This window comes from Synchiropus splendidus, chromosome 3, assembly GCF_027744825.2.
Source record: "Synchiropus splendidus isolate RoL2022-P1 chromosome 3, RoL_Sspl_1.0, whole genome shotgun sequence".
In the NCBI taxonomy this organism is placed as follows: Eukaryota; Metazoa; Chordata; class Actinopteri; order Syngnathiformes; family Callionymidae; genus Synchiropus; species Synchiropus splendidus.
Genome location: NC_071336.1, coordinates 32,292,473 through 32,314,288, shown reverse-complemented (window position 1 = coordinate 32,314,288; position 21,816 = coordinate 32,292,473). Strand labels below are relative to the sequence as shown.

Genomic DNA, 21,816 nt, shown 5'->3' with positions numbered 1-21,816 from the left:
GTGGCCCTCAGGCCGAACTTTGCCCACCTCTGCGGTGGATGAATTCTGAATAAATCAATTTTCTATTAATCTTGATGCAATAATGCTGCAATTTATTTTATTTACTGATGTATTTTAAGTAACAAAAAATATAAATTGAATAACTAAAAACAAAGTAATATTCAGTAATACAAAACTTCAATTCAAATTGTCATTGGACTTTTGCTCTGACCTTGTGAGGCCACATGAAGACAGAGCTGTAACCCGGTTGTGTCGGTAAACGGAGAGCTTTGGCTTTTGGCTCAGCTCTTTCTTCACCGCGACCTCATCTCCAACCTGGACTGCCCACACCCTCCTTCCTACTGAGGACCACCCACCTCCAGCTGGGTGCAGAGTTCAGCCACCCCAACGGCACAACTGAGCTGTTCTTTCAGTAAAAACTCCATCGCATTTCTATAAATCTGCTTCTCATGAGTATTAAAAACACAAACTCGCCAGACTTCCATCGCGACCGTCAGCTTCATTTTAAATTGGGTTTCTCTTCCTGCTCAATAATTGAAGCTGTTTATCTCACTTTGTACTTCAATGCATTTTTAAAGGTGAGCGTGTTTGTCCGCCACTGATACGGTCGTGAATAATAGAAACGTCGGCGTTAAGAGAAGCGCTCGCAGCAGACGCGTGAGTGGGTCCGACATCTGTACCTTCGTGTTTTGGCGACAACATGCAGGTGCTGCCAGCAACAATCTTCCAACTCAATTGAAAGCAGCTTACTCATGCCCCTGTCTCTTCCAGTTATGGCGCGTGGACGCTCGCTCCTAAGTGTGGATGTCACTTTCATTATGGAGCAGCTACCTCTCAGCCATTTGTGTGAGTTTGTCGGGACTGATGTTTTCGGGTTCATGCTTGAACGCCATTTGGATTTAAATCCATCCAGCAATTAAGAGTGTTTGGATAAGAAAAACTAGATTCATACTGGAGGAGACGTTTTTCAGAGAATTTTTCAACTTCCTGTGGGACCAGGTTTCTACAGGGCCAGAAAAATATTATTAAAATAGTCAGAAAGATATCATAAAAAGTGTATTTGAGATTTTTGAATTGAATAAAAATGTTTTTTCTATTTTTGAAATTTTTTTAAGTTTCAAGATTGGTGATTCAGATCAATACATACATATTAAAAAAAGTAAAATAATTATCATTAAACTACAAGCATAAAAATAGATATTGTTTAAATGTTAAGATTTTGAAATAAAATCACTAAATAAAAGGGATAAGAAAATCGCAAAAAGGCCAGAGTTGTTTACAAAAGTACACAACATAAAATAGCTACATGATGTCATTAAAATTGAGGATCTGAAACCGTGGAAAATAACTTATATTTAAGCCAATAGATGTAAAAACTATCACAAACCTCAAGAGCATAGGCTGCATAGGGCTGCTTGTGGCCCCAGAGCCTGCCGAGTATAGAGGGGCCAACCTTATGAGCAGTACCTTCCTTCAATATGAGGTATTGGCACAAGACTGAAGATTGAACTCGGTCACAAAAACGATCAGTAATAAAAACTCAACAAAGGATGCCATGCAAAAAAATGCATTCAGTTTGGGAAGATGACGCGTCTGTCCAAATACCACCAACACAACTGACCCCACATGCCTCATGCCGAGCCGAAATACATAGATTCAAAATCATCTCAAAATGCTTCTTTCTGACATCAATAAAGACTAAAAAACAAAGGACAATTTCGCTATCATTTTAGTTTGTTTTGAAAACAGACAATGCAGTTACAGTTAGTTATCGTTTTTATGAAAAACCATCATTTTTTTTCAGTTAACGACAATGATTTATAATTGTAGTTTCTGTATTTTCTTTAGTTTTCGACCCGGAGCTCGAAGCCACAGCCTTCTTACTGTAGGATTCCTACATAGATCTGCTGAGACAAAAAGTCGTCTCATGCACAGATGTTCTCATTAATAATACCACAGTGCAGCATAATATTGGGCCAAAATATATACATTGATATCGAAATATGAATATTCAAATGTTATTACGATCTGAGTTTGTCACCCAAAGTCATATAGACTTGTATTGATATCGGCTTCAATATTGAGACTTGAATTTTGTGCATCAGCCCGAATGTACTGCACAAAATTTGTGTCAAGCCCAGAAAATATTCCATGTTTCATACAGACATTGCTCTCACCCCTCCTGTATCGGGATACGTATCGTATTGCCGATGTACGGCCCATGCGGGAAAGTGGCCTCAGGTGCTCATGTCTCTCCAAGCCAAACACCTTTGAACCATTTTGAAATGAACGCATCACCTCTGACTCAGGTGCTGAACTGAGCAAGACAACCGTGGGGTGGCCATGAAAGAACCGACTGAGGAACTGAAGGAACGGAAGCTTGTAGAACGTGAAGCATAACATGGTTTTTGTGCTCCAAATGCGTCATACAACAAAGGTGGATGAAGTTCTCAGTTTGGATTCCTTCTTCTTCATCGACTCAGTTAGCGAAAGCAAGTGAGGCAAGTTAAACTCCAGCGTCACTTCGCAGCCACAGCAACTTCCCGTTGAACTAGATTCAATCTTTAACATCGTCTCAGTTAATACATCAGATTGAATTATCTGGATCCATCGAGATTTGTATTCCGTGACTGTGACTCAGAGTTGGCGATCGTGACCGGCCCAAAAGTGACACAGCACTTAGAGAAATGAAAACACTCGGCAGTGCCGCAGACACTTTTGACTTTCTCACGTCAGAAGGAGGCGCCGCCGAGCTCCCTTCCTTTTGTTATGTGTTTTTCTAACCAGCCGAAGATGAGAAAAATGACTGTCAGCCATTTACTGTCTGGAAATAGGACGTTCTCCAGCCGCGGGAATCATCCTGTCGCAGCAGAGCTAATGTTTTGACAAGAAATAGTCACATCCATTAGGGGCCTTATTTGGTCCTGCTGTTTTGAAATCTGCCGAACACCTTGGGCAGGAGGCAGCGGCGAGGAGGCGGGCCGCCGTCGTAATAGCAATAGATCCATTTTTATATGAAAGTCGACACTCGGAGCTGGGAGGGAGGGGCCGCTCTCCAAGGGGAGGTAATGGTTTGTTTCTCCCTCCCCAGCCCTGCCGCTCCCCGAGGTGGGTCGGGTGTAAATTACATCCAGGCCGGTCTCGCCACGGCGGAGACTTGTGCTCGCCTCCCGCTATTCCCTATTCTTTTGCTCCACCAGTGAGATCTTCCTGTGTCAGCCCACATCAGGATGGAGAGGGAATAACCCACCTACATGTGATGAGGAGTCTTGTCTCTCCACACACACAAGGACCCCGGTCTCTAGACCTTCCCGCTGACTATATTACATCCACGATTCCAAAACAGTTGTAGCGGAGCTGTGTTATTTCTCGTCTTGAAAATCAACATCCGTAGAAAGAGCTGAGCCAAAAGACAAAGCTCTCTGTAGACCAGTGGATCTCTACTCCCCCTGGTGGTCGTAAATTCAAACGGTTTTTCTCCATCTGGACTCACAAGCCAGGACATCTGGAAGAGACTCAAAGTAAATGCAGTTTCTCTGCATTGAGAGAGAAGTTCGTGGAGGAATGAAGTTTCTGGGTGAGGTGCCTCAGGCATTTTCAACTGCTCGAGACGTTATATCATGACAAATTCTGCTGTCTTGGCAGCTCACGTGTCAAGCTGCCGGCTACACGGCAGTAAATAACAGAGGCGTGAGGAGAGAGCTGCACGTTTCTAGCGGAAAATACAGCCACTACTTTGAATTAGTGTCTGCTATAGACGACAGTATTAACCCTGTGGGGTCCACCAACACACAGAAATCACTGGTTAAAGAGTGCAAAATAAAGTAGCTTTGCAAATGTGTCGAAAGTGCGGACTCAAAACTATGTCCCACTTTTTCTAAATCCTCTCGATAGGACAAACGACACTTATGACGGATTTTTAGACTTTTATAGATTATTTTTTCTTTGGTGCAGGAAGAAACGCTACTGAGGTGAGGTACTGATGTTGCATTTTCTCTCGAAAGTCAGAAATAAAATTATCCTCCGTGCGACGGCGCGCAGAGGCGAGTAACAGCAGCCACTTAAATGCAACTACTGCCTCCAGGTGGCCAACAGGAGACCTGACACACTGAGACTTAATAAACTTTTGCCTTGTAGTTAAAAAAAAGCAAAAAAGGACAACAATAATAAAAAATAATGGGGCATTCCCTACATTTTATTATACAAATGGCAATATATCACTTGGTTTTGTTTTTCCATTCTTGTTGCTTTTTGTGTGTGGTTTTCGCTCCGATGGGTTCGAGTGTGTCAAGGTAAAACATTGACTGTACATTCATAAAACTGAGATTGTGCTAAAAAAAAATGACCACAAACATGGAAAAACGCTGGACCCCCAAAAGAACTCCTACCTCAAAACTGACATAAAAGATATTGTTTAGGCAATGAGAGCTGTAGTCGGCTGCCAGATGTAACTTGAAAAGTAACTTGTAATCTAACTTAGTTACTTTTAAATTCAAGTTATCAGTTAAGTAACAAAGTTACTTTTTGAGGGACTAACCAGTAAACAGTAGTCGGATTACTTTTTCAAAGTCACTGTGGCAACACTGCTGGTGACGCCATCTGGTGGGCGGAGCTGCCAATCGCAGTCTGTAGCCTGAGCTCAGCGGAGAGGCAGTTTCACGTAACGGATGCAGTGGGAATTGATCGGTGCACCCCTGAATTATGTGGCTTTGTCTGACCTCAAACTAGAAACACATGATAAATCTGATGTCCAAGTGAATGTACTAAAGGAATCAAATGAAATTCATTGAGGAGAGGCTTCTGACACCAAGACACTGTGACCGGACCTCAGAAATTCGTCCACAGCAAGGGAGCATGACTAGAAGAATGGCCCCACTTAAGTGGCAGTGAAAGTGTCGGAACAGCTTGGACGGAGGATCAGAGCGAGGCAGAGGGGGAACTGGCAAGCTGTCGGTGTTTCATGGCTTGTCAGGTCAGGATACATTATCTCCTGCTCCTACTGTTTCTCATTAGACCCCTGATGTGCTGTGAAGCCGCGCCAGCCGGGCCCCGGAAGTTCTCAATTGGACTGCACCAGCACTTCAGCTCGAGTTGGACCAGCGGAGAAACAAGTCCCAACTTGTACGGTGTCCCCAATATGACACTCAGATTACACAGAGGGAAGTGAGTGGAACACTTCAGCGCGGAGGCAACCGGAGAGAGACAGCAGCAGGAGGCGCTATTATGGGACTGTTCTCCGCAGAGAAAGACTTGGGAGGCAGCTTCATGGTCAGTCGAGAAACCTAGAGGAATGCCGAAACCATCTGGATTCTATAAAACTTATTTCTTACAAGAGCGGAAAAAATTATTTGCGTATTTGCCAGAACCAACTTTATTCATTATTTTTATCACATTTTGGGGACTTCATATCCGTTTCTGGGTAAAAAGAGCGTGAGCCGAGCTCAGACGCGTCTCTTGAAGGTATTGCGGATCAGTTCAGAAACACGCCGAACAAAGCCACCAATCAAATTTCAAATTCACATCAAACCAGAAGTTGAGTCAAATATTTACCAAGGACTGAGAGGATCCGCATATCTGATCCAGTGAGGCTCCTCTGTATCGCTCCCAAGAGATTCTAGACTCTGGCTTATACATTAATGTGACCTCGGGTCATACTGGGGTGAAGAACTGGCCCCCCAACCAACGCTGACTATCGCTCACGTATTATTTCCAGAAGGGTACGATTTAACTTCCTTCATTGGCTCAGTGAAATAAGAAAACTAAAATTGCAGTATTCAATACCACCAGCAGGAGCAGTAGAATCACAATAAAAGAATGACAGAAAGAATTGCAATATACATCAGCACTCATATATCATCATTAAAATAGGATTGGGAATCACTTCTGCTGAGTTCCCAACCGCTACTGCCACCTGCTGTACCATTAGGCTTTCTAGAATCTGACTAATAATAATAGAAATAATATTTAAAAATAAAATGAACTTCTGAACATTTTAATAAAATGGGTTAAGGTGAAAAATTTCAGCTGAAAATCACCAGGTGGAAATGAGCTGCTTGGCAGTGGGCTGCACTTTCCAAGTGCCTTTCTAGTGACTGACTTTATTTGGTACTTGCAATAACTAAATATATACAGTGGAAAATATCCAATCAAACTGAGAACAGAACAAAGTTGTTGTATTTTGAAAAAATGACTGCTGTTTATTTGGCAGTAAGAACTGACTAATATACTTGTGCTTCTGTTGTCTGTAATGACTTTGGTCTGAGACTTGGTCTGTGTGTGCTCTGGTCCTGTCTCAACATGGTCATTACTGCAGCGCTAACATACTGTTGACCTCAGAAATGAGCTTTTGAAAGTGGGAGTCACAGAGTCTATATTCACTGGAAGATCTGAATTTAGCAAAGTGGTGGCACACAAACACTTGACGCGTTAGGAAATGAGTAAAACTAGAGGGCCGGGGACCAATTCTGAGCCGTCGTTTTTCATTTTTTGGAGCCTTATAAAGGTTTCATTCCGTGGTGAAATCCTGCTCACCGTGTCATGACCTACAGGGATTGAAGCTTTGCACCAACTGGAGATTATAAATGTCAACAGTTAATCTGAAACTTGGATGTTCGCAATTGGTTTCTCATGGCACAGATGCACAAATCAATGGCCATTAATGTTAACGTTGGTTTCCAGCCACGTTCCTCCACATCAGCCTCTTGGAAGCCAGGCTTGCTTCGTCTCAGTGATCAGGGATGTGTACAAGAAACACTTTCTGTCACGGAAGGTGTGAGCGCTCCAAATATAGACGCTAGTGCCACTTTTGTGTGAACATGTTGTTGTTGCGGCGGCAGAGCAGCTGGAGGTGTAAATGATTGGAGTCTCTGGGGGCTGGTGCGCAGCCGAGCGCTGGGTGTTTTTCTTCCTCAACACCAGACACGGTCCAAGAAGCTCCACTTAATACTTGATAATGATCAGGGGTTCGTCGTGTTTTGAACCGGAGTCGAGTTAACAAGTGCATCCTTTCAGTCGTCAGGAAATAAGAAGAGAGCGTGGCTCGGTTTGAGTTGAAATATTTCCACTTTCTTTTATCACCGCCGCATTACTGAAAAATACTGTTAAAATTATCCAATTTTAAAGGGAAACTAGATGCTGCGGTTTATGAATAAACAGCTCGTGAATGCACCGCGCACCACTCACACACTCATACAAAGCGCTTCCGTGTCAGTCACGCAAATTCGGGAACTCATTTCACATTTTACGAGAGAGGACAAGTGTGACTACAAAACTGGAGGTTTTCATGTTTCTGCGCCCGACCGTTTGGCCACAATCGCAGTTTAGAAACGCACAACCAACTTTTTTTTCCTCCTCTGCTCCTCTCTAACCAGCTTAATTGCTCACTGTAACTTTTCGATTTTTGCCAAATCTTTGGTTCTTTGAGCCCGATTTGTGGGCCAACGATACGACTTAGTTCTGATCTTTGAGTGTGGCTGTGTTTTGAGCTTTTTGCTGACTTTCTAGCCCCTGATAAAAAGAAGCCAAAAAAGCCCCTAACTCAACGGCTCCACTGGGAGGAGTAGCGAATCGAAAAACCCAAGAGAACCGGAGGCGAGGAACAATATCGTGAATGCACTCAAGTGCATGGAAAAGTACTGAATGAAACTGGAATACTGAGGGCTGCAGGTGCGCAGGCATGTGGCCCCCGGGCCGCACCTTGTCCTGCTCTGGACGATGATGGGATGATGGAGATGGTGAAGGTGGAGGACTCGCAGTGATGCACTGCAGCAGACCACGAAGCTAGCAGTTGTGTAAGCATAATTCAGTTGACATCCTGGATGAGAAATGCGTTTGCCCAGTCGCGCCACAAACGCAGGCTCCCTCTGTCTTGGAAACAGCCCTCTGAATGACGTCATCCTTCAAGTCCATGACTGTCTATTTTTGGCTCCGTCAAATGTCAATAAGCTGGAAACAAAGTTCTAAATGGTGCCGAGCTAATCGGTCGTCACGCAAGCTGCCAAATCTTTCTCCCCTTCCACGTGAAAATAAAGGCGAACGCCGGCGAGCTAATCCAGAGCAGCACAAATGCGTGTCCGCGCTCCTCCATTTCTCTCCATTGTCTCCGGAGCGGACAGAAATAGCCACCTTTGCCACGATTTTGCATCACTCCCGCCTCCTCCCTCTTCATCCGAGAGCAAGAATTGGGGTGGGGGAAGTGAAGTTATTGGATGTGACACGGGGGAAAGAAAAATAAAAATCTGCGTGTCTCCGCTCGGCAGAATACCACAGGAGCGGGATGAAATGTGTCTCCCGCCGCTTAATAACAGAGGAATTATTTAAAACAGAAGCAGCTGCAGAATATTTCTGGATCTATATTTAGATTTGGAGTAATGCGTCCCACCATGGCAGTCGTGTGGAATTTGCAGTGGAGGAGAAGAAATTCTCCTCGCGATGGAGCGGAGAGATATTTTTATGAATCACGGCCAGCTTTTGAAAAACATTCTGTTTCTGCTGCTGAGATCCGTGGAGTCATTCAGCCACCGACAACAGCGGCTCGCGTTCCCTCTCAAACATTATTACTTTCCAGGACCTTGTCGCGGCAAATTGCATTGATTAGCGGCCTCTAAATCAGTTGGCTTTAATTACATTTAGCCTGGGCTGCTTGGCTAAGCATATAGCGCCACGCGGCTGCCACTAAATTGCAATTAGCCCGTGCCTCCAACACCCATGAGGTGCGCGTGATGTGGACGCGTGCAGATCGATGGTACGTGGGCGTCGGCAGCCTGGTCATCTGCCAAATAATGAGCAACTTGATACCTAGATAAACATAAACCGTCACCCTGAAGCAGCTGAGGTGGTGTAGAAAGCAAGAGGAATGTGCAGCAGGTGAATATACCGTCATTTCCGTACTATAGAGCGCACGGAAATATTAGCCGCGCTCTCTAAATTTAAGAAGGAAAATAGCTGTTGTTCATATGCCCCAGGTGCAGTGGCGCTGTCTGCGCTGTGGACAGGTCAGTGGTGCACCGGCTTAAAAACGCTTTTCATATTGTGGTCCAGCATCGAGAGTGAGGAAATAGCGGAAACTAGCGGCGTAATATGGAGCGTCTTGATTTATCCACGCTGCTCTCACAATAGACAAGGTGCAGCTCTCCAGCCGGCCAGAGCCCGACTCGCTTGTGTTCACGTCGGACTTTTGAGCCGAACGCACTTTGTCTCAAGGCATCTTTTATTCACATTAAACCCATCAAAATGCTCTGTTTTGCTCAAGATGCAGACACCACTGCCGGTCTCAGTGGCTGCTTCTCGATTCCAGACCTCCTGGAGATCGACTCTCTTGACGGAGCTGTGGACATGCGGGCGAAAACAGCGCATTTAGAGAGCTTTATGGGTAAATAAAAAGCCTCTGATTTCAGCCTGTAAAAATGCATATATTAGCCGCACTGTTGTATTAGCCACAGGGCTCAGACTGCGAGAAAAAACGTATAGTCTGGAAATTACGGTAATTGCAGTCCAGGTCTGTGATTTCATTTTTGCGTTGTGAAAACGCATTTTAGAGGACCAATGAAGCAGCAGAGACTGACCAACAGGAAATGTATGAGAAATATTTGTGAAGTATTTTATTATTACTGCAATTATTTCGAGAGAGATGTTAAGTATTTTAGGAATTATTCTTGGTAGAATGAATTAATAGTCCGACTCACACTCACAACCTGCCTGATCATCTACATAGAGCACTTGTTGTCACACTGACCAGACAGACAGCAAGTTATTCAGCGCCTCTCATCCCCGCAACTGACCTTGTCTTCCGTCCCTGTTATGTCTGTCTCTCCTGCTTGAGGAGCTTTTTTGTACTCATGACTTCCAAACATCTGCCTGTACTTGACTCTCTGTCAATGTAACTCAACAAAAATTAAGACGAACAATTGTCCCCAATTAGTTATTATTTGACAAGTCACGTGAGAATGCTGGTCATGTGACGCTAGCTTCGTGTATAATGTAATATAGTTGATATAAAAACAGGAATAAATATGGTGTATTTCAGGGGTGTCAAACCGATCCACAAAAGGGCCACAGTGGGTGGGTTTTTTGGTCGGAACAAAAACCGACTGATGGAATTCGTCAAAAACCGAATTATGGCATTAGTCCAGCTAAGTTAGGGCTTTTAAAATGCATGTTACAGCTTGTTAGCAGCTAGACTAAGCTAGCATGTAGCTGAGCCGTTACCTTTTCCAAATCCTTTGTCTGTCTGTCTCTGTCTGTCTGTCTGTCTGTGTTCAAACAACTTGAAAAGTTTCGGACAGTTTTGGATGAAATTTCAAGGAACTGGGACGAGCGACAAATGACTCCATTTTGGGAGTGATCCGGATCACTGCCGGGATCCAGGAATATTTCCAAAGGATTCTTTAACATTGAAAGATTTAACATTGGGTGTTGGGGGGAGGAGAGGGGGGAAATTCAGGGTTTGTTTTCATCGTCGAACCCTGCTGCTGAAGCCTCAATGGAGAAGACAGACTTTAAACACAAGACACGTACGACGATGCATGTAGTTTTCTGGGAACTTCTATGTGTTTGGTCTACACTCTAGGTACCAAGTCTGTGCTATACTGACTGAAAGTGCATTACTTTAAGGAGACATTGTCAGACTAAAATAGTGTTGGATAACTTTTTTTAAATAAACCTGAAACACCTGATTAAAAGTAATAAAAAAGGAAAAGTCTCTTGTTAAAACTTTGACATGCAGCCCAAAAAATGACACCGAAGTATGAGTCCTGCTAATTAAACTTGAAATGCCTTCTGAAGAAGTGGATCACAATGTTTAAGGCTTTGCCCTTCAAAAGTCTGGTTTCTCGCCAGCGGAAATGAAAAGTGTCGACGATTAATGAAGAAAAGGTGACACACAAGGAAGGGACTGTTTGTGCTTCGAAGAGAATCTCTCCGGTGTTGAAACCGCAGTGTTGACACAAAAGACTCTGTTTCCAGAGGCACCAGATACCGACTTGGTTCAGGCTGCGTTTACACTTCCATGAATGAGTGTGACATCATGGCGTATGTCCTTCTGCCTGTCTACCTGTCCTGTGGCCTCACCTTTCTTCTGGCTTCATCTCTTTTTTTAATCCATTTATTGTTACTTATTTATTAGTTTTTTTTTTTTCTTTTTCCATTTTCCCCTTTGTTGAGCTACTTATCATTGTGATCTAAGCCAGTGGTCCCCAACCTTTTTATCACCACGGACCGGTCAATTCTTGACAATTGCAACGTGGCCTTGGGGGTATGAAGTTGCCACTTTGAACCGTTTAAACATGCCTTCAAAACAGCATACAAACACACCACAAAACCTAAACATATAACATAAATTGCTGGAACATTTTTATTGCCATATTGTTAAATCAATGGGAGCCCTGAGTTCTTTTCTATGCAACAAGACGACAAGACAAGGTCCCATCTAGGAGTAGACGGCCGCGATAAATCCATATTTCAAGTACGACTCACGGTTTGAACAAACAGTTTAAAACTTTCTTCATCTTGGAAGTCGTAGGCTCTTCCGTCTCTTCACTGAGCCCCTTTCCCTTCGCAAAGAAACGGCTGTTTGCTACTTATTTTGCGAGCATGTGGGTTACATTTCGGCTCTCAAGTGACCGAGGCTTAACCGAGAGAATCCCATCTTCCCATTTTTCAAAATAAAGGTTTTTCAAAATAAAAGCTCATTCATACTCAGCTAATACACAAAACAGAAATAACTATTTAATTAATTATTTGGTTTGGGGACCACTGATCTAACTGGAATATTGTTACTTTTGTAAGTAGCAGACTGTAAAACGTAAACTTTAAGTAAACAGAGCGAACCTTCTTTCCTGGACTGGGTTGATGTAACTCTGACTTAATGAGGTAAGCGCTATATCAGGATTCTAGGTCGTAACATAATTGGTGGCCTGTTGCTGAACACATTAGCAGTCAGTAAAGGTGAGGCGTGCGAGAAGCATCAGGGGAGCTGATCAACAGATGGGACGGCTGGCCAGCTCGCAGTACAGTTCGCAGGGGGTCAGCGACCAGCGACAAGGATGTTTGTCTCAGCCAGCACTGGTCCTCAGCGGAGAACAAGGCGGCTTATCATCGCCCGACTGTCAGCCACACACTCAGCAGCGGCACGAAGATTTATAGGCGACAGTTTTGTGCCTGACAGGGAGTGACTACCCAGCCGAAACCTGCTGTGATCCACCATTCTGTGGGAGATGAACGGGTGTGGACTCAGACTGAATGTCAACCTTCAGTCAAGAGGCGGATCCTTGTGTTCGGCTCAGAGGAGCGTGTCACGGCGATAATCTGAACACAGTCGCAGAGAGAGGGACTCACCGGGAAGTAGAGCAGCAGAGCTCCACACAAGATGGCCTCCAGCAGGACCAGACCGGACGCTCGGATGCTCTGCACACAAGACCGACAGAGACGTCATGACCACGTCACAGCATCACATCAGCATAAATCCGCTTGTGATGCGATAGCTTCTCAAAAATCAATCACCAGAAACTTAGGAACCTTCAGAGGGCACGCCGACCAAATTCTTACAAAAAAACATTTGGAAAAGCTTATCCCAGCTGATATGAATAGTAAAAGTTTTATGACTGAATTGTGACATTTTACACAAAAGAAAAACACCTATCTGTGGTGTTAGTATTTCAGTCGTGTATGGACAAACTTTGTGGGATTCATGTGGCATTCAAGTCATTAAAATGACATTGGGAAAGTGGACTTTTGCATCCTATGTTGACGGTGAAGGCAGATCATCTGTGTAGCACGCCGACACATCAGGCTGACGATTATGCCATGGGATGCATGGATGGATGGATGGAGGCACAGACAGTGAACAGATGGATGGATGAAGGGAGGGAGGGAGGCACAGATATTGGATGGATGATAAATGGATGGAGGCACAGACAGAGAATGGATGGATGGATGGATACAGGGACAGATGGCTAATGATGAATGGGCGGATGGATGACAGATAATGGATGAAGGAGGCACAGACGGATAATTATGGTTATAGGGATGCATGTATGGATGGATGGACAGAGAGGGGCACAGATATTGGATGGATGATGGATGGATGGAGGCAGAGAAAGAATGGATGGATGGAGGGAGGGAGGGATGGACAGATAGTGGATGATAGATGGATGGTTGGACAGAGGGAGGCACAGATAGTGGATGATGGATGGATGGACAGAGAGAGGCACAGATATTGGATGGATGATGGATGGATGGAGGGACAGACAGATCATGGATGGATGGAGGCACAGATGGATAATTATGGATGATGGATGTATGCATGTATGGATGGATGGACAGAGGGAGGCACAGATAGTGGATGATGGATGGAGGCACATACAGATAATGGATGAATGGATGGATGGAGAGATGGAGAGTTGGACAGATAACGGATGGATGGATGGATGAATGACAGATAATGGATGGAGGGGTGATGGATGACAGATGGACAGATAAGGAATGGATGGATGGATGATGGAAGCACATACAGATAATGGATGGATGGAGAGATGGAGAGATGGACAGAACGGATGGATGACAGATAATGGATGGGTGGATGGATGGATAGAGAGATGGACAGATAATGGATGAATGGGTGATGGAAGCACATACAGATAATGGATGGATGGAGAGATGGAAGATAACGGATGGATAATGGATATATTCAGTAATTTATCTTGTTTATCTCGGCAACATCCCGATAAGAAGGAACAGGTGGACAGAGAGTGAACGCGCCGACACCAACCTTGTTCCTGCGGAAGTTATAGATGAGCACCATGCTCACAAAGATGACCAGCATGCAGAGACACTGGAAGCAGAGCACAGCCAGGCGCAGAGCCGAGTCCTCCCGAGTCACACACGGCGTGTCGTCCTTGCAGAAGGCACAGCCCTCCTGACACGGCAGGCAGTCGCTGGACGACCCCTCGTCTGCATTGGGACCACTGTCGGCCGGTGCTCCCGTCTTCCCCACTCCTGTCAGAGACCGGAGAGGAGGAGAACAATGGTTGGTTGGGATGACAGAATATCCTGGCGAAACATCGGAGGACCAGGGGTTCAGCGAGTCTTCTCTCATTCCCAGGACAAATGGTGTCAGATGCTTGTTGGGTCTGATGTGAAAGCTTGTGTGAAGAGGACGTGAAGCAGCGGAGTAAGGAGGCTGTGATGGAGGAGTACAGCTGGTGTTTTGTAACGGAAGACTGACTCAGCCAGTCTCACCGCTGACGGACCACTGTGCCGTTTTGTAGCGAGCCGGCAGGTTTCTCCCGGGGAGGAGCAGGATTCTCCACAACAAGCTACAGCAGGACCTTGTTTTTTTAGCGGCCATAACCTTATTGGATTGTGAGTCGGCGTAGGGAAGTGAGCAGAGCTGGAAAACAATCCAATAAAAGCCCATGGTTCCTGACGGCGGACCAGTGCATGTGCATTCATTGGCCTCCACGGTTGTAATGAAGTGTGAGGCAGGTCGTAATGGGGACGTTTAGCAGGATGATAGCATGTTGTTTGGCTATTAATCAGCCATGATCCACATGTGATTAAAGATTATCGGGGGAAGTGAAGACCAAAGTCTGTGACGGAGGGAGGGAGCTCCTGAGTGGATATAAATCTCTGTCCCGCTCTGACCTTACAGGGACTCCATTGACATCGTGTCAACATCGGGATGATGGATCTATATGTGCGAACATGAAGAGTCAACATGACTGCGCCGTGTTCCGGTGGCAGAATATCACATGGGGATGATGAGCGTCGGCGCAATGACCGTCGACCGTCCCAATACAAACAAGACACTAGCTTGGTTTTTGATGGCTCTTCGATAGTCCAGTCTCTTCTGCTGGAGTCCAGTTCCAAGTCTAATAACGGAGTGACCAGAGTCAGCGTTCACTGCACTAGTGTAAGTAGTAGTTGTCTTAAGTCCAAACATTGTGTCAAAATTGATGCTCTAGCTAGCTTGCCCTTATTTCAACATGCCAAAAATACTTTGACATCTGTGGATACTGTACGTGGTTCAATGGTCCCGATGGGCAGATGAGATATCATGAAACTGTATTGCAGGGTTGATGAAACTCCTAATTTTCAGAGGCCACTACATGGCGCTCTTGGTTTCATTGAATGAGTTGTTCAAGTCCAAACATTTTACAACAGACAGCGCCATCTGGTGGCCTCTGAAAATCAGGACACTGTTTCATGAAACCTCATCAACCCTTCACTACTCAATGGTCAGACAAGACAAGACAAGGGGGTTGGATATCCTCTAGACCTTCTGCCCTGTGGAAACCCCCTACAGAACTTCTACAATACCGGGGTGTCCCCAGGCAAACTGAGACCCAGGACCCGGTCTAACTTCTGCCTGGTCCCTCCAGCAACACCTCACTCGGGGACCAACTCACGAAGCAAGAGCACCTCTACTGGCTTCCTTCAATGTGGAGGAGTAGTGGTTCGACTGTGGGTCTTTAACAGATTGTCGAGCTTTGCGCCGCACCAGGACCTGTTCTTTCGGTCACTTCCCAAAGCTGAGAACCACAGGTGAGCGTAGGAACATGGAGTGAATGGAGAACAGATCAGTCTGGTGACTGAACATGGGTTTCTGGGAGAAAAGTGTGCTCTGGTTTTGGTTGCACTACCTCCAACACTAAAGTCCTCTTGATGTAAAGCCATGGTCCAGTTGGAGGGCATTGGTGAGCAGTGCTGCAGCAAGACTGGAGGGGGTTTAACTCCAACTCGGAGAAAGTTGGCTTAGAAAGAACCTTCCCAGAGGTTCCTCCGACTTGGGGAAAGTTGGCTTGGAAAGAACCTTCCCAGAGGTTCCTCTGAGGTCAATAGATGGTTGCAGGTTTGAGAAAGTGGAGGTCTTTATGTGCCCTGAGGTCACACTCCCACTGTGAAGATAGACCCAAAAACAGAGGCCCACTTCAGGTGTAACTTCAGGAAGACCAGGTTGGACATCTTCAGTGGTTTAGAGGGACTCCTGAGAGGGACTCATATGGTGACCACCTAAACTTCAAGCGAATTCTAAATCATTTGTCAATACAAATACAATGGTTCTGACAGTCCGTCCAGGCCGGGGTGAAGTGAGGTGAGAGCCAATGAAAGCCACCACCGGAGAAGGAGCTGGTGGTCGTAGCTGGTGTGCGTAGGCGTCTCTGAGGGGTGAGGGGTTGCCCATGTGGCCGGTTTAGATAACAAACATCGGACTTGTGAGGTTGCGGAGGATTTATTGGAAACAGCCATTGTCTGAGAGATTTGTGGGGATTTTTCCTTTAAAAAGAAACTGGCCTAGTTTTCAGAAGGCTCTGACTCGGCACATCATTGATCCCGTTGAAAGGACGACTTATATCCGTAGCGATGACTCACAGTGTTTGCTCATTCCGGTTGGTTAGCCGGCGATCAGTTCAACTGCTGGTGTGTGTTCATAATCCACAGAGGAGGAGCGCGGTGAGCCAACTTCCACCGCTGAAGGAACGGAGGATTACCGGCCGTGTTATTGGCCCGCTGCTGCTCCGTGAGCCGACGTCTTTGGTGAGGGACCAATAATGAGTTTAAAGTGAGTCGGGAGAGAACATTACAAGAGCGTCTGGAGGGAGCGGGGTCACTGAAGCGGGGTGGAAGGCAGCGACTTCAGGTGAGAACCATCGGGGGTCTCCGTCGGCGGAACTTTTTCATTAACTCAGCGCAGACAGGACACACTGTGAAATGTCAATTTCCATTAAACACTGTTTCCTCGCTCCATCCTGATAAGACTCTCCAGGTAGCTTCTTTTTATAGACTCGCTTGTCCAGCCTCTGTCCTCAAACCGCTGCTTGTTTTAGGAGGCAAAGCTGAGGGTCTCAAAAACAGTTTTGAATGTGGAAAAAAAACTTTTTTTGATCAGTCATACAGATTTTAGCCTGTATTTCATACATACAGGGTTTGTTTTGTTGTTTCAGTCTGGAATTTTTAATTTTTAATAATTATTTTCATTATGTTTTACTTGTCGTTGCCATTTTTCACTCATTTGTTAGTATATTGTTCCACTGTATTTTACTTCTGACACTATTTTTGAAGGTCATGATTTTCATTGGACAACAGTTTTAATACCAAAGTTTATTTTTATTTTATTTTTTATTTATTTATTTTTTACATATTACAGACTAGTTTTTCAAGGAGCAATTTCATTTTTCAAACACACAAGATTAGAATGACAAACTGACAGCATATTTTAATTGAATTAAAATGTTGTTGTGCATTGCTTGGTGACTCCTGTTCATAAAAGGTGAAATTGGAAGTGACCAGTGCGGCACACTCAACACAAACTTGACAAGTGCCCCTCAATCATGTTACTACAACCACCTTATTGAGTGATCAGTGGAGCAAGAAGGCCGTGGGTTCGAGTCCAGGTGGAGGCAGCGCTGGATCAACCCGCAGCTGCCTAGAATCCCTCCCCATCCATGAGTGTGTCCGCCCAACTGTGAGCTAGTCTGATCACAACCCTGCTCCCCCAGACGGGGGCGCTCTCCTTCTCCCTCTCACAGACGGTGGACTGACTTACTTGTGACTCCGTTGACGGCCAGTCTGCTCGGGTGGTAGAACCCTTTCTTGCACTGACACTTGTACTTGTCCAGCACAAATCCATGACCACGGAGAGGCAAACACTGCGGACACAGAAGCACGGCGTTAGCAAAGCCACGCTCATTTTGTTTAACAGACCTTGAATATTTATATCCACAACAAAACGAAACCATCTTTTTATTATGATTTGAATGAATTTATTGAATTCATTTATGGAATGTAAGGCCTTTCAAAACCACCCTTTAAAATGTTGAGTGTTTCACTGTCTCTATGACAGCGTCCGCTGGTGCTTTGCATCATAGTCAGGACCCTCAGAACCTGCCATCAGAGGCCCTTAGCCAGTATCTCTGTGGCCCCTCATAAAGTCAAAGTGAAGCTGAACTGAAAATATGTCTGTGTTGGCCACTAAAATACATATAATATATATAAAAAAAACAACTTTACATTACTTTTTACTAGTGATGGGTCGAGGAGGTTTCATGAAACAGTGTCCTGAGTTTCAGAGGCCACCAGATGGTGCTGTCTGCTGTCAAATGTTTGGACTTGAACAACTCATTCAATGAAACTCAGATCATTTCTAAACCAAGAGCGTCATCTAGTAGCCTCTAAAAATTAGGTCACTGTTTCATCACTGTTTCATGATACCTCATGTACCCGTCAGTGCTTTTTTCAATGAGAATGCATCAATATATTGGAGATATATTCAAATATTGTGGATTTAAATTTTGTTTTGTCATTATTATCATTGTTATTATTATTATTATTATTATTATTATTATTATTATTATTATTATATTTTTCAACCAGACTTTTGGCCCCTCAGAATGGCCATGGTTTGTTTATGGCCCCTAAGGAAGTTCATTTGCCGACCTCTGCGTTAAACCATCCCAAAAGTTCCATTGTTCCCTGTAAAGGACTGACTGACTCTGGGTGAAAATAGCCCTCGGGGCTGCAGGGGCTACGGACAAATAAAAACCCATAACATGTTGTCAAAAGGAAAGTGGTCGCAGCCCATTCATCTTCATCCGTCACAGACCCCACCACCTTCTCCTTCACACCTTCTCCCTGCAGTCCAGCTGCGGGGAGCACTTCCAGGAGGGGCACACACTGGTCTTCATTCCTACTGTAGCTTCCTCCAACTGCTTTTCCACATAAATGATCCTCCACTCCATTATAAGCCGCCACGACTTCAAAACAGCCGGGGAGTCGAGGGGGCACCCTGGCCGCCCAGTTTGCCAAATCAATCTGATATTTTAATCTCAAACCAGAGCGGGTTAATGAACAGATCGAGGAGGTCGCTCTATTTCCGGATCCAGCCAGTTCTTTAATCACATTTCCCGCACAGAAGAAGAGTCCAGCCCAGAATAGAACGTCACTCTGAAGTATTTCAGACTTGTGAGATCTGAAGGCCACGGGCGGCTATAAATGTCGCACACGCCGAGGCTCTTCATAGAAAACGGGATAGAAGTGGCCTCTATTTCCTCAGTGAATGCACTTCAAGTCGCAGCCTTCAGTCGAGGCCGTGGAGAGAGACGGAGCGGCTCCAGGTAATTACCCGAGCCTCGCACAAGTTGGACTCGAGAGTCCAGAGACACTTTCAAAAGGGCAACAGTGAAGATGCTTGGCCTGGAAAACGGCTCTTCACGGCTCAAGTCGTGTCATTCAAGCGTCTCACCCTCGGTGAGCAGGATCTCTGGAGGTGCTCTATCCCTCCACCATGTGCGGAGTCCAGCCCAGGGGCCTCCTCCTGGTTACCAAGAGCCCCTCACTCAAAAAGATGCACAGCCGACTCAGCTTGGAGGAGCAGAGGCTCTCATTCGAGTCTCTTCCAGACGACTGATTTCCTCACTTTAGACCTGTCCAGAGCAATGTATGGCCTGGGGGCCACATGTGGCCCTTCACCAGTATTGATACAGCCCTCAAGATGTCAGAGTGAAACTCTAAACTGCACAACAAAAGCAGTAAAGTCACTCTTGTTTTAACTGTAAACATTGCTCATGTAAATGTGTTGATTTCTCGCTGAGGTAGCGAGTAATGTAAAAAATGTTAAAAGTCAAATCATATGAATTTTCCCACTGAATATGCCTTCTTCATTTATTGACCTTTTCTTTAGACTCCTATGGCCCCAGATAGATAGATAGAATGATAACTAGTTAGCGAGATAGAATGACAGATAGATAGATAGCCAGATAGCTAGCTAGCTAGCTAGCTAGCAAGATAGATAGATAGCAATATAGATATTTAGATAAAAAGTGAGCTAGCAAGCGAGATAGAATGATAGCTAGCTTGCGAGAGAGAGTGATAGCTCGCTAGCTAGCTAGCAAGATGACAGATAGATAGATAGATAGATAGAATGATAGCTAGCCAGATAGCTAGCTAGCTAGCTAGCAAGATAGATAGACAGATAGCAATATAGACATTTAGATAGAAAGTGAACTAGCAAGTGAGATAGAGTGATAGCTAGCTAGCGAGAGAGAATGATACCTAGCTAGCTAGCTAGCAAGATGATAGATAGATAGATAGATAGATAGATAGATAGATAGAATGATAGCTAGCCAGATAGCTAGCCAGATAGCTAGCGAGCTAGCTAGCAAGATAGATAGATAGATAGATAGATAGCGAGCGAGAGAGAGTGACAGCTCGCTACCTAGCAAGATAGCTATATAGCTAGCTAGCAATATAGCTGGATAGATAGAATGATAGATTTTTGTGCTCCAGCATTTGAATCATCTCTTTTAACCCTGGTATGAGGGAGATTTAAAATCTCCCATCCTCCCTTTATAAGACCCAGGCTACTCATCGGCAGTGGCTCTCTTGGTTCGGACCAGTCGCCTGGTTAACCAACCACGGAGGTGGTGTTGGTCCTTAACTGCAGCTGACGGACGGGGAGCGCAGACGACTCTATATTTAGATCACAGGCCTATAATTACCAGCGCAGGCATCATTATATCACGGACGCCCTGAAGAGCTCGCGGTGGGCTGGTGTTCGCAGCGAGGCAAACACTGGCGCTGACCCACTTCTGACATCTGCCGTTAATTGAGTTTGATGGTTATCTCTCCGCGGCAGACGAGGACGATGCTTCCGTGGTCGGCCACCAGTCACATCCATTCATTTGCAGCAAATAAATATGAAGAACGCCACTGTGTGTTCACTGAGTGGGATCCAATCTGTAATGTGTGAGACTGACTTCAGAACGACCCGTCGCGCTGAGCTGTGCAATCGATGTGACAAAAGACTGAGCGACTCCTGTCTTCACCTGAGTCACAGACTCACTCAGATGTTGCTGAGACTCTTATTCATCAAGTAATGCAAGGAGTTATTGGAACTGTGCAAAGACAATGGAGCCGATCTGTGACATTCAGTTCTGTCCTGAAATTCAGGTGAGAGAGACTCACTCAAATGTGTGGGATTCGGCTAGATCAGACCTGGACAAAGTGCGGCCCGAGGGCCATATGTGGCCTATTGTCTGTGTTTTTGCAGCCCTCTCTGATAAGTGGTCATTTTGTGTCATTTTTTAAATCCTGTTTGTATTTTATCAAGTACTAGTTCACCAGTAAATACAGTACATTCATGACTGCATTTTTGTTAATTCTTTTCATTTGTCATTATAGTATTTTCCTCAAAATCCGTTGAAAGAAAATTTAAAATATAGATGGAAATAAATTTCCTTTCAATCCTCGATGTTTGGTCCATAGTTTATTATGATTTCTATTCATTTAAGATACATGCAAAATGATTTTTTTATAGGTTTCATGACATATTTACACTTCTTAAGATCCTTACTTCCATGTGGTATGGTTCATTTCATCCTTGTTACTTACACCTTCCATAGTCATCGCCACCTTTCTTTTGCTATGATGGCCCCTCACAACAGTCGCAGTTTATAATGTGGCCCTTCAGGAAATTGACCTGCTCACATCTGAGCTAGATCATGAGTAGACCTTGAGTCACATGGACTCAATTCGTCTTGACTAGTAACTCAAATTACTGAAAGTCAGTCTGGTGTGTGCCTTTGAATGACTCAGAGTCAATTTGGTTCCCGTCTCACAAGTATAGCTGAGCAGGATTTGATGAGTCAAAGCCGCCTACCACCTACTAACTGGAGTCACAAGGACTTATTCCAAGGGGAATCATTGAGTCAGACACCGCTTCTCTTGCCACTTGAGTCATTCATTGACTTGGTTCTTATCTCACAACTACAGATGTGTTTCCACCTACTAATTTGAGTCACAGGAACTTGCTCTGAAGTGAAT

At 44.8% G+C, this 21,816-nt stretch overlaps 1 protein-coding gene across 2 annotated transcripts in view; it reads right to left on the bottom strand.

Moving 5' to 3' along the window:
• gpr158a (G protein-coupled receptor 158a) overlaps window positions 1-21,816 on the bottom strand; it is a 76,208-nt gene that overhangs the window by 24,916 nt on the left and 29,476 nt on the right. For both annotated transcript variants that reach the window (XM_053858837.1, XM_053858838.1), the window contains exons 3-5: window positions 17,543-17,645; window positions 13,766-13,992; window positions 12,334-12,402 (exon numbers count right to left, since the gene is read on the bottom strand). In XM_053858837.1, coding sequence (XP_053714812.1) covers window positions 12,334-12,402; window positions 13,766-13,992; window positions 17,543-17,645 — 399 coding nt within the window. The remainder of the gene's footprint in view (window positions 1-12,333; window positions 12,403-13,765; window positions 13,993-17,542; window positions 17,646-21,816) is intronic.